The following is a 13,403-nucleotide window of genomic DNA, read 5'->3' on the forward strand; positions in this document are numbered from 1 at the left end:
TCATTATGGGAGGAATGTAGGTGGTTCTGCCTTTTTACATCTTGTCTTATTGTAAAGTTTATCTGTTGTTTTACTTCTGAGCAAACACAAAGGGCAGGCTGGTCTGTCCTGGCTCTAGCGTCCATAGTCGTTGGTGCTGTATTGCAGGGACCACCATTCTGCAGGTGTATCTGGTCTAGAAGCAGTCAAGTGCATCCATCTTCCAGAACAGTTGTTAGATCCGCCGTCGATGCATGAAATCTTGAAGTCTGAAAGATCCATGTGCTCATTGTAGAACTTTTCTTGTCTTTGCAGCGAGAAGAGGCTCTGAAGAAACGTAAAGAGTTTTCTCAGGAACTTCAGAACTTGCGGGGAGACTTGCGTAAGTTCACTAACTTCTCAACTGTTTAAGATCAATGAATCTTGGTGCCTTTTGTAGACAAATTGTGCATAGTTCCCTATTAAGGTAAATTCTTGCATGCTTCTCATTGACTAACTCTCTTTTTTTTTTACTTCCAAAGAGTTAAATATTTTAAAGTAATGTAAATGGCTTTTCCCCCCTGAGGCACATTCCCATGGAAACTCTGGAGTTCTGAATTTCTCTAGAGCCTGTTAGTTGACCCTGGGTTCATCGGATTCCTGGCAGTTATCTCATTGCTGACCTCCTGCACAGCGAGGCTACTTTTTCACTGTCTAAGACTGTTCACAATATATAAAGCTGATGTCATCTGCCGATACGTATGAAAAGATGAGATTGGTGACGTCTTATCTCAGACCACCGCATATTTCAATAACAGGAGGGTGCTCAACCCTCTTAGGTGCTGCTGAGAGATTGCATACCTATAAGACTACGATTATTCCTTTTTTTCTACAACCGAAATGGCCAAAAATTTCATTTAATTACGATTGATATCATTTGTTTTCTTGACAGAAATGTTTCATAATGTTCTTTCTGGTTGGGGGATATATTCATTGATATCAGGGTGTCTTTCTGTCTGTACCGTCAGCCTTATCGGGATGAATAAAGCCAAACACTTTGCTGTTGATTTGATTACTTAAAATGTCTTATTTTGGCACTGCTCAAAAGTCTGAGCAATGCCAAAGCATTTTAAGTGCTATCATTCTGAGACCAGACTGCACCAATGTCCTTTAAAGGGACTCTCCCTTGAAATAAACCTATATCTTTATTCATTTTGGCTGTCTGGCTGACTCCGGTCTTATTTCTATGGTAAGAGGGAGTAAGCGGCTCCTGGTACACCAAGCACTGCTGAAATCTAGGAGATGGTCAACAAGCTCTGCATCAAAGCTTAGGAGATGGTCACACATCTCTGACCAGCTTCACATGGCTGTAGTGTTGTTAACTTGCATGCAGTTTTACTAGCCCGCCATCTGAGAGCCTTGACCGTGTCAGTTGTCAAAGACTTGGTATGGAGAAAAGAAAAGTGAACCTCTCCCTGACACGTATTTGTCACAGCTCTTGAGTTTCACTGTTTCTTTATTACAGGGTATCGGTTCTAGTTCACTGGACACCATGAGAACATCAGAAAATGACAAAACATACTTTTATATTTCTGGTAGAAGTCCAATTTTATTTTTGGGGGGGAAAGAAATTTATCAATGGCTTTAAACCAAAACTGGTGTTTCATGACTTTTAAAAAGTTACAAAAAAATCAGCTAGGTTTAGACAGATTTACCATAACTTGTGGCAAAAAAATGGAATAAATGAAGGCGCACATCTATGCCTGTCCATACCATGTTTTCTGCGGTCGCATGCACTGCCAAAGGACAATTTATTAAATGGTGGGAGGCTTTTAAAAAGGGTTATCCCATCTTAGACAATGGGGGCATTTTGCTAGGATATGCCCCTATTGTCCGATAGGTGCGGGTCCCACCTCTGGGACCCGCACCTACAAGGAGAACGGAGCCGGGGAGAGTTGTGGCTGGAGGACCCCGGGTTTCCCGGGGTCAGTCCACCACCAGGCGCAGCTCCCTGCCTCTCCCATTGAAGGGAATGGGAGCGCACCGCGCATGCGCGGCCACTGCTCCCATTCATTTCTACGGGGCTGACTTAAATAGCCGAGCCAGCGGTCGGGTATTTTCGGCGGCTCCATATAAATGAATGGAGGGCGGCTGCGCATGCGCAGTGCGCCCTCCTCAACTTTCTCTGCTCCGTTCTCCTTGTAGGTGCTGGTCCAAGAGGTGGGACCCACACCTATCAGACAATGGGGGCATATCGCTAGGATATGCCCCCATTGTCTAAGATGGGATAACCCCTTTAATGATTTTGGCACTTTACTAAATCTCTCCCAATGTCTCTAAGACTTTGTGGTATACTGACTTTTGATATACATTAATGTGTTGGGTCGGGTAAGGCCTGTTTTACACTTGCGTTGTTAATTCCGGTTTTGAGATCCGGCAGGGGGTCTCAAAACCGGAATTAAACGGATCCATTTTGATTTTGCACATCAGGATGCATCCGTTCCGTTAGGATGCTGTTTTGTGAAATCGAAACCGACCAAACTGGATCTGTCACTAAATACATTGAAAGTCAATGTGTGACGGATCCTGTTTTTTAAGATCCTGAAAAACCAGATCCGTCACCATTGACTTACATTTGTTTTTAGTGATGGATCTGGTTTGTTCAGTTTTTTTGACCGGACACACTTGCAGCATTTTTGTGTCCGGTCACAAAACGGAATGCTGACGGAAGGGAAAGCGATCCTGATGCCTCCTGAACGGATCTCTTTCTATTTAGAATGCATTGGGACTAAACGGAAACGTTTTTCTCCGGTTTTGAGATCCGCTGCCAGATCTCCATACCAGAAAATGACAACGCAAGTGTAAAACAGGCCTAAACTGACGTTTTTCACCTGATCCTTTTTGTTCTCCCAGGAGATAAGGCGCCGGCAGTGGATCTCTCCCCATTGATAACGTGTTTTGCTGATCCGAAAGTATTTGTATGGGTGATTCAGGAGAGATAACTGTCAGCTGAACAATTCCTAGGAACGCTCCTTCCCGATAACTGCTCTGTGTAAGGGTCCTGCTGATCACCTGATGGGCGTTCGCTCATTCATTGGGTGAACGCATTGCAGAAGCAGTCACCTAAATCATTGTTTCTGGGCAACAGATTTGCTGTTTAAAGTGTGATCTGCTGCCCAGAAACAATGGATTTCTATGGACACAAGTTATCACTTGTTCCCATACAGAGCTGGTGATTGCGGCACATAAATGGTAATGGCCTTTAAAAACTTTTCACTTCTCCCTGGGGCACTTTTGCTGGGAATTGAGCGGTTAAATAGTGAATTGAAATGGAACTTCTTATCTATTTGCTTTGTATCACAGCTGTATTGAGTGGCCTTTGAAGGAGGCAAGCTCCTTTACACCTCTTATCATACTAGTGTTATTTCTGTCCAGCCTTGGATTGACCTTGTATCTTGCTTGCATCTCTTGTCCTCTTTCACAGAACAGAAAAATGATGTAGGTCAGACATGGTGACGGGGTTTCCAAGAGATTTCATCTTGGCATGTTGGAAAAATCCACTTGCAACATTGAAGTGCTTGATGGCCTCATCTTCACAATGGGCTAAATATTGCCTCAGTGATTCCTTGGCCAAAACCTGTTCCCATCAAGATTTAAAAATGCTATAGAAAGACTGCAAGGGTTAACACAGTGATAAGTGAACATATGTTTTCCATCCACTTTTATCCAGGGTGTTGTAAGAAGATAGAAACCCGTTACGAATACTTTCCATCCACAATCTGCACGTCGCTATCTTCCCTATGACGTGATGAATAGAATAGCTGTCTGAGAATTTATAGGGCTTCTCTTTACAAGGTTTTGTGATCTGTCGAGACGCTGGTGGATTTATAAAAGTATAAAAGTTCCTTTTGTTCCTCACATATTCTAAATTCTTAAAATTCTTGCTGTCATTAGGCACCCATAGACTTCTTGGGGCCATATTGTGCCTCTGTACGCCTTTGATTCCCCCCCCTTCCCCCACACCACCACCACTTTGCCGGACCTGTAAAGGGAAGCCCATGTACCTGCTTCCCCGCTTCTTCTCCTCCCTGCCTGCAGTGATCCACTGGGCTCCCTTGCTGGAAACGTATGGTTTACACCACCTGCAGCTAATCACTTGCCGCGGTGGTGACCAGTTCCCCTTACATTATGACAAATGTTCACATGATGCGTCACCACCGCGGCCAGTGATTGGCTGCGGGGGGGGGGGGGGGAGAGAGTATAGGCTCATCCTTCTTGCACAAGGGGTCCTGTTTCTAAATCTGAGTAGTCTGAGTAATGCCAAGCTCTTTCCACCAGCAGAAACAGCTCTTTGTACCTGCTGTGTTACCTGTTAAGTGGTTTGCGCTTCTAGGTGCTATTAATTGCACTGCTGAACTCTTCCTGAGCTCACTCTACCTGGGCTTCCTGTACTAAGTGAGCTTGTGAATAAGTGGAGTTTAAAGAACTGGAGTTTAAGACAAGGAGCAGGAAACTAAGGTTTGATAGACTTTCCTTGTGTGTTGTTGGCTTGATTCTAGGTCTAATTCTAACTTGTATTTACTGTTTTCCTGCTTTACTGTTCATCCCCATTTAAACATGTGCTCCATGGACAATGCCACTAAGTGTGTGTCCTGTGCAATGTATGCGTGCCTTGAAGAGCCTTTCGAGGGTGAATACATTTGCACTAGATGCAATCATGTTGCATATTTGGAAGCCCAGATCTTGGCTCTAAATAAGCAGCTTGAAACACTTAGGGGCAATGCAGACCTGGAGAGAGGCTTAGACCTCACTGTTCAGGCACTGACTGGGGTGAGTGAAATGGAGGTGGGAGGAGGAGGACAAGATCAGGACTATCAGGTCAGCAGTTGGGTTAATGTAGGATGAAGGGGTAGAGGGAAAAGTGCCAGGGAGGCTAGTCCTAAGCTGGAAGGCCCTAGTAAATATGCCTGTTTGGCTGATAGTAGGGATAAAGCCCAGGACCAGCAACACTGCAGCAGGGCGTTTCTTCTAGCAACCAGGAGGATGACCGCTGCAGGAAGGATGGGAAAAGTACAGCAAAGGTTAGACAGATGCTGGTGGTAGGGGACTCTATTATGAGGAGGACAGACAGGGTCATCTGTCGCCGAGACCGTGAATGCCGAACAGTGTGTTGTCTTCTGGGTGCTCGGGTTTGGCATATTGTGGATCAGAATGACAGATTGCTGGTTGGGGCTGGGGAAGACCCGGCGGTCATGGTACACATTGGCACCAATGAAAGTCAGGGGGAAATGAAAGGTCCTTAAAAATGATTTTAGGGAACTAGGAGAGAAGCTCAAGTCCAGGACCTCCAAGGTAGTGATATAACAAGCTGATTGGTGCTAGTGTAGCTCCATTTACCTGGGGCAGTCATCATGATGGTTTGCGAGCGAGTGTTATTAAAGGGAATGTGTCATCAGAAATAAACCTGCTGTTTTAAGTCACTTTTTTATGTTCAACATATTTTCAAATAATTTGAATTTTCCATGTAACTTTTTCTATTTAAACTAAAGCCAAAAATCCTGCAGTTTTTGAACTGGCCACTATGTCTAATAGTTGGTGCCACTTCTTCATTTGTACAGATTACTTCACGGCAGGTCACTCATTCTAATCCTGCCTGTAATGATATCACCTCTGTGTATAGATAACACAGGATCCACCATTCACAATAGGTGATTGTCAAATATTATCTATTCTTCTCTTGTACAATGACCTCTGCACAGATCACAGAGCATACCTATAAAACGCTCCCATAGACGTATATAGAGTCCCCTCCTGTCCATTGTGTCTATGGCCCATGAGACTGCCGTAAATTATAAGAACGGCTCAGGCAAGATGGCCGCCCCCATAATAATGTTAAGGAAATGAAAAAAATAAACTACAATCAGAAAATAAAGGCAAATTCGAAAAAAGGATTTGTTACGATCTGGTTTTAACTGGGAGATGACATTTTTGGTGGCGCACATCCTTTAAAGCAATTGTACATTCACATACTGTTTCATCGTCTGCAGCGCTGCCCTGTTTACAAGGGGTGATTTGCTACCAACCAACAGTGACTTTAACATCCACATTAAAACGTGCGCAACGACAAACAAGTGCCTATGTGAGGACATATTCATACAGGGTGTGATTAGGAGCGACCGTCTGTTCTCCCGATCCTCGGCCCTATAATCTATTCCTATTCATTCCATTCATTTGACTTTTTTTTTTGGCCCTTTTTTTTTTTTTTTTTTTTTTTTAACAGAACCCGAATCATGACTTGTGACAAATATAGATTACCTTATACCCCATCTGTAGCTGTGTGCACCTTATAACACGTATAAATGATATACGTACATGTGTTTATCACATTTCAGACACACATTAATGTGACAGAAGAATCAATAATCCTGGTTACTCATTAAGGCAGGTTCTCTGACCAAGCGGAAAGCTTCATTAATTTGGTTTTACATGGCCTGTTTACTGCCATGTAGTGACCCACGGTTGTAATTACCACAACATCCTCATGGCCCATGCTCAAACTCCTAGATGCAGCTCTAGAATTTGCCACTGGCTTAAAATATGCTGGTTACATATTATTCATTGCATACCGCACTTTGTTCTACAAACCGGATTCCAAAAAAGTTAGGACACTATACAAATCGTGAATAAAAACTGAATGCAATGATGTGGAGGTGCCAACTTCTAATATTTTATTCAGAATAGAACATAAATCACGGAACAAAAGTTTAAACTGAGAAAATGTACCATTTTAACGGAAAAATATGTTGAATCAGAATTTCATGGTGTCAACAAATCCCAAAAAAGTTGGGACAAGGCCATTTTCACCACTGTGTGGCATCTCCCCTTCTTCTTACAACACTCAACAGACGTCTGGGGACCGAGGAGACCAGTTTCTCAAGTTTAGACATAGGAATGCTCTCCCATTCTTGTCTAATACAGGCCTCTAACTGTTCAATCGTCTTGGGCCTTCTTTGTTGCACCTTTCTCTTTATGATGCGCCAAATGTTCTCTATAGGTGAAAGATCTGGACTGCAGACTGGCCATTTCAGTACCCGGATCCTTCTCCTACGCAGCCATGATGTTGTGATTGATGCAGAATGTGGTCTGGCATTATCTTGTTGAAAAATGCAGGGTCTTCCCTGAAAGAGATGACGTCTGGATGGGAGCATATGTTGTTCTAGAACCTGAATATATTTTTCTGCATTGATGGTGCCTTTCCAGACATGCAAGCTGCCCATGCCACACGCACTCATGCAACCCCATACCATCAGAGATGCAGGCTTCTGAACTTGGGTTGTCCTTGTCCTCTTTGGTCCGGATGACATGGCGTCCCAGATTTCCAAAAAGAACTTCGAATCGTGACTCGTCTGACCACAGAACAGTCTTCCATTTTGCCACACTCCATTTTAAATGATCCCTGGCCCAGTGAAAACGCCTGAGCTTGTGGATCTTGCTTAGAAATGGCTTCTTCTTTGCACTGTAGAGTTTCAGCTGGCAACGGCGGATGGCACGGTGGATTGTGTTCACTGACAATGGTTTCTGGAAGTATTCCTGAGCCCATTCTGTGATTTCCTTTACAGTAGCATTCCTGTTTGTGGTGCAGTGTCGTTTAAGGGCCCGGAGATCACGGGCATCCAGTATGGTTTTACCGCCTTGACCCTTACGCACAGAGATTGTTCCAGATTCTCTGAATCTTCGGATGATGTCATGCACAGTTGATGATAGATGCAAAGTCTTTGCAATTTTTTGCTGGGTAACACCTTTCTGATATTGCTCCACTATCTTTCTGCGCAACATTGTGGGAATTGGTGATCCTCTACCCATCTTGGCTTCTGAGAGACACTGCCACTCTGAGAAGCTCTTTTTATACCCAATCATGGTGCCAATTGACCTAATTAGTGTTAATTGGTCTTCCAGCTCTTCGTTATGCTCAAATTTACTTTTTCCAGCCTCTTATTGCTACTTGTCCCAACTTTTTTGGGATTTGTTGACACCGTGAAAATTGGAATCAACGTATTTTTCCTTTAAAATGATACATTTACTCGGATTAAACGTTTGATCTGTCATCTACGTTCTATTACAAATAAAATATTGACATTTGCCATCTCCACATCATTGCATTCAGTTTTTATTCACAATTTGTTTAGTGTCCCAACTTTTTTGGAATCCGGTTTGTAATTGTATACAATTTTTTAATGTGTCTGTTGGTATGTCTAATAAACTTTATATATTTTTGATACTGATTTATTGTCGGATGTGCATTTATAGGGTGGTTCTGGTGACTCTCTCTTGGGTCAATATTGTTTAATGATCTCTTTTACCGCCCCTTGCACTCCGTATATTATGTGGTGTGCCCCCTGACTCTGTTACTTGACTGGCTTAATATATACCATGTGGATGGAACCACTCTGCAAGTCTATATTTGCAGTCCTATTCCTATAGTCCTCATAGTGGCACCTGTTCCATAATTATAAATACTTTTTAGGTTTTTCTTAGTAAACTTGCATAATACTGAATTATATTCATTTTATTGGTGGCCATTTTTGATAGGACTGTCTGAGGTTGACAATCTTTTGTATATGGGGAACTCCCGATTTGTCCAATTTTTTTAATTTTTTTTGTTCTTCTGGGAGATATGCCACTCCCCAGTGGTGTATCTAGAAATGACTTGGCCCCACAGCAAATTTTTGAACGGGCCCCTCCTGGGTGGGCTCCTTCTGAGTTCGGGCCCTAAAGCAGCTGCTTCCCCTATAGCTATTCCCTTGCTTTATCCACATGTTATGCTTTAGCTTTTTCCTCTCACCAAAAAAACTTGCCCGAAACATGTATTTGTGTATAAGGGAGTTGAAACAGATGAGTTTTGGCCCACAGCTATTGAAGATGCATTTGTGTTCCGTTTTAACAGCCCCTTCTATGATGCTCTATTCATTTTCTGTGGAAGTGACAAAGTTAGCAGAGTACAGTACTCTGGTATTTATTGCAGTCCCATAGCAAATGAATGGAGTGGGTGGGCGCGTGCTCAGCTTTTCGCTACATCAGGATGAGGGAACAGGAGCCATTTTCTGGGGGTTGGTGGGTGTCCCAGCAGTTAGAACCTCACCGATCAGTTGGCTATCCCATATCCTGTGGATAATGTTAATTGGCAACACCATTAGAACAGCTTGCCTAATATTGTGTAGCCTCCTTGTGCCTCTAAATACAGCTCTAACCCAGAAAGGACCCTATTACGCTGCCTGGTGTTTGGGCAGTGCGAGCATCTCCATCAACGCAATTTCAGGTCGATGCAAACTCTGAGCTTGGGAGGAACGATTGGTACCGGAGTTTGTTCTCCCTCCTTCTGTTATTTTGATTATCGGCAGCACATCTCTGATGACACAGGGATATGTGCTGCCGATAATCTGGCATCTTTTTCATCCTGATGAGATACCCATCAACTGATGAACGAACGTTTGCTTGTTCATTAGCGGATTGGTTGCTCAATTATATAGGCCAGTTATCGGGTACGAGCGCTCTTATGAGCACTTCTTTCTGATAATTCGCCCAAAATCGTGCAGTCTAATAGGGCCTTAAAGGGTTTCTGTCACCCTGCAAAACTCATTTTTTTTTTTTTGGATAGTTAGATTGCTCATAGTGCGATATAGCAGAATATAATGCTCTTACTTACTTTCATGCGGCCGATTCTTTATAAAACGAACTTTTATAATATGTAAATGAGGGCTCTACCAGCAAGTAGGGCGTCTACTTGCTGGTAGCTGCTGCAGAAATCTGCCCCCTCGCCGTGTTGATTGACAGGGCCAGCCGTGATCTCCTCCGGCCGGCCGGCCCTGTCAGTAATTCAAAAATCGCGCGCCTCTGGTCATTCGGCGCAGGCGCTCTGAGATGAGGAGGCTCGTCTCCTCAGCACTCCCTCAGTGCGCCTGCGCCGATGACGTCTTCTCTTTCGGTGATGTCATCGGCGCAGGCGCACTGAGGGAGTGCTGAGGATACGAGCCTCCTCATCTCAGAGCGCCTGCGCCGAATGACGCGAGGCGCGCGATTTTTGAATTACTGACAGGGCCGGCCGGAGGAGGAGATCACGGCTGGCCCTGTCAATCAACACGGCGAGGGGGCGGATTTCTGCAGCAGCTACCAGCAAGTAGACGCCCTACTTGCTGGTAGAGCCCTCATTTACATATTATAAAAGTTCGTTTTATAAACAATCGGCCGCATGAAAGTAAGTAAGAGCATTATATTCTGCTATATCGCACTATGAGCAATCTAACTATCCAAAAAAAAAAAAGTTTTGCAGGGTGACAGAAACCCTTTAAGGCATTAACTCCACAAGACTGCTGAAGGTGTCCTGTGGTATCTGGCACACAGATGATTGCAGCAGATCATCTAAGTTCTATATGTTGAGAGATGGGGCATCCATGGATCTGATTGCATCCCACAGATAATTCATTGGATTGAGATCTAGAGGGTTTAGAGCCCGCACCTTCAACACTTTCTCATATTCTTTAAATGCCAACAAATCTTGTAGTGTTGACAGCTTGTCAATTTCCACTCTACGTTTCACCCATGATTTCCAGCCTTTGCAATGCAAAAGTTGAATGTAGCGGAAAACCTGCTGCAATTCCTGCAAAAAGCGCCACATTGAGTTTCAGAGAGACCCTCTGACAGCAGTTCAGCAGCGGAGTCGTCCCGTGTGGACATACCCTCACTCTCATCCTTTGCCAGCAGAGGCTACTTGAAGTGTCATAAATAGAGCACTCCTTGGCATTTTGAAAGGATCAGCTATTCAACAGTGCGAGGAGTCACCCCGGCTGCCAACGGCTGCCAGCGTTAATCTGCTTTATCATATTCCCAGAACGCAAAATGTGCAGGGGTCAGGCTGACTCTTCATGATACTGAACTTTTCTTGTTGCTGTGGAACTAGTGTAAGTCTTTGGTCACAATTTAGGAATTTTGGTGCCTAAAAGTTAATCGGATATTTCCCCATAATGCTTCCGTATTAGAGCAGTGATTGATCTTTCATTTGTTTCTCTGTAATTTGCAGAGCCTTGATAGAAATATACCAAATGGCATTGAGAACTGTCTTCAAATTGAATTTTGTGCTCTTTTGCCACTGTGTGTCTGGCAGCCACTTATCCCCTGTTGCCTATTGAGATGGGCAGCGGAGCTAATGGCTCAACTTCTCAATACATCTTTATAGCAGTTGAGGTTTTTTTTTCCTGATACAGAGCTCCAGATCTACTGCATAGACAGAAACTAAAGACAGTGACCCAGATTTACTAATTGTAAAGATGGCAGAAGTTTAGACGGGCTGTAGACCTGCACTCATCCAGCTCAGGCTGGATGCTACATCTGGTGCAGGGACAGACACTATTGGTTGACTTACTTTGAGACACATTTTTTACACCAGAATTGCACCAAAAGTTTGGTGCAAAATGGTGCATTTTAAGCCCTACCACTTCACATGAAGCTTCACTTATTTTCCACTATGCCCTACCCTTTGGCCAAGCATTTCAGGGGGAAAAAAGTGAAGAAACCCTATATGCACCACTGTTTTGACTGATTTTTGGCGCTAACACATTAGTAAATCTGGACTCTGGTGTGTGCACAGTACACCTTGCAGTAATGAGTATTCGGTGTACATGATTTCTGCTTTCTAATATATTCTCTATGCTTCTGTGATCAATAGCAAAATGGGCTCCTACCTCTTTCCACCAAGGCCCGCTCCCATGCCAAGTATGTGGGGGGGGGGGGGGGGGGGGGATGGGTGTTCTGCACAATTGGGCCCCCTGTGTGGAATCGGATGATCCCATTTTATAATGGTAAGATTTATCATCTTCGTTACTATTACAGCATGGTGTACAAGAGCGCCTTACATGCCCATATAATGACCGCTGACAGACAAGGTCATGGTTATGGCTACAACCAGATAGTGAGGTGAGATGGACTGTGCGGTCCTAACTTCCTCTGCCATCTGTCTCCTCTGTCGCCCTGATATTAGTGTACCTTTTAAATGGTTTCTCAAAAATCTAATATTTGCAAATTATTCCTATGTGAACTGGCATTTGTCCCATCCATGTACAATTTGGTGGCCACACTGTTCAATATCCTGTAGGCCATTATTCTGCACTGTAGAGCAGGAAGAGGCAGTCACTTAAGCCCCATGGAATGCAAGGGGAATTTAATATTACTGTCGTAGAAAAGTTATTTTAAAATGCAGGTTCTCTTTTGGTAAGCTTGGGCAAATTCACTCCCTTCAGCGAAAAGTGGCCTCATACTCAGTTACACAGTACATAGACTTGTTATGGGACCCATAGAGTACCCACTATAGTATGGAGCCATAGGGTCTCCATATACCATCATACAGGCTTCATGTAAGCTGGCCATTTATTTAAGTCGGCCAAAGAGGTTGATTTTGGTGTGGTAGGCCAATCATCTTATGTCTATGGGGGCCGATCGTCTCCGAACACGAAAGAGATCCATTGGCTGGGGTTTCTGTCAGCTGCTTAAGCTGGCCATAAACATTAGATGTCTGTCAGTGGAACGGCATTGGCGTCATCCCTAGTCGTCCCTGACGGCAAATGTCGGGGTGAGAGGCATCAGGCATGTTTGATTTCTCCTCTCCTATTTACAACACATGCATGCTCTGAGAGGTCGTTGATGTTAGGTCAGTAGTTATTCCTTGTGCATGTCCAGATTTGTTCATTTCTCCATATTAAAATACGAAAGGATCCAACCACTAATGGTGCTGTGAAGGACCCTGCTTGAGAGGACTTACTAAAATGGTGGTATAGATTTTTTTGTTTTTTTAACGCTGTCCTTTTGCTTTGGGCGTTTTGGTTTCCGTTTGTGAGATCCGTTCGGGGCTCTCACAAACGGTCCAAAACGGACCAGTTTTACCCTAATGTATTCTGAATGGAAAAGGATCCGCTCAGAATGCATCAGTTGTTCCTCCGTCCAGTCTCCATTCCACTCTGCAGCGTTTTAGTGTCCGTCTGACGAAACTGAGTCAAACGGATCTGTTCTGACACACAATGTAAGTCAATAGGGACGGATCTATTTTATATGGCACAATAGAAAACTGATCCGTCCCCCATTGACTTTCAATGGTGCTCAAGATGGATCCGTTTTGGTTATGTTAAAGATGATAGAAACTGATCCGTTCTGAACGGATGCAGGCGGTTGTATTATCTGAATGGATGCGTTTGTGCAGATCCATGACGGCTCCGCACCAAACGCTTGTGTGGAAGTAGCCTTAACAAGGTTGGGGTGTTCTAATTGCTTACAGATAATCTTTGAGGAGTTGTGCCTAATGTAAAACTCAGCTTTACCTAATCTAAATAAATTTTCTAGTAAATGTTTTTTCTTCTTTAAAACTTGTGCAATCTTCCGGGACATAACATTCCGGTAGTACT

General features: G+C 43.8%; 1 protein-coding gene across 3 annotated transcripts in view; it reads left to right on the plus strand.

Annotated features, from left to right (window-relative positions):
* The window catches only part of MTUS1 (microtubule associated scaffold protein 1), a 123,063-nt gene that overhangs the window by 90,063 nt on the left and 19,597 nt on the right, over positions 1-13,403 (plus strand). For all 3 annotated transcript variants that reach the window (XM_040418781.1, XM_040418782.1, XM_040418783.1), the window contains one exon: positions 295-361. In XM_040418781.1, coding sequence (XP_040274715.1) covers positions 295-361 — 67 coding nt within the window. The remainder of the gene's footprint in view (positions 1-294; positions 362-13,403) is intronic.

This window comes from Bufo bufo, chromosome 2, assembly GCF_905171765.1.
Source record: "Bufo bufo chromosome 2, aBufBuf1.1, whole genome shotgun sequence".
Taxonomy (NCBI): domain Eukaryota; kingdom Metazoa; phylum Chordata; class Amphibia; order Anura; family Bufonidae; genus Bufo; species Bufo bufo.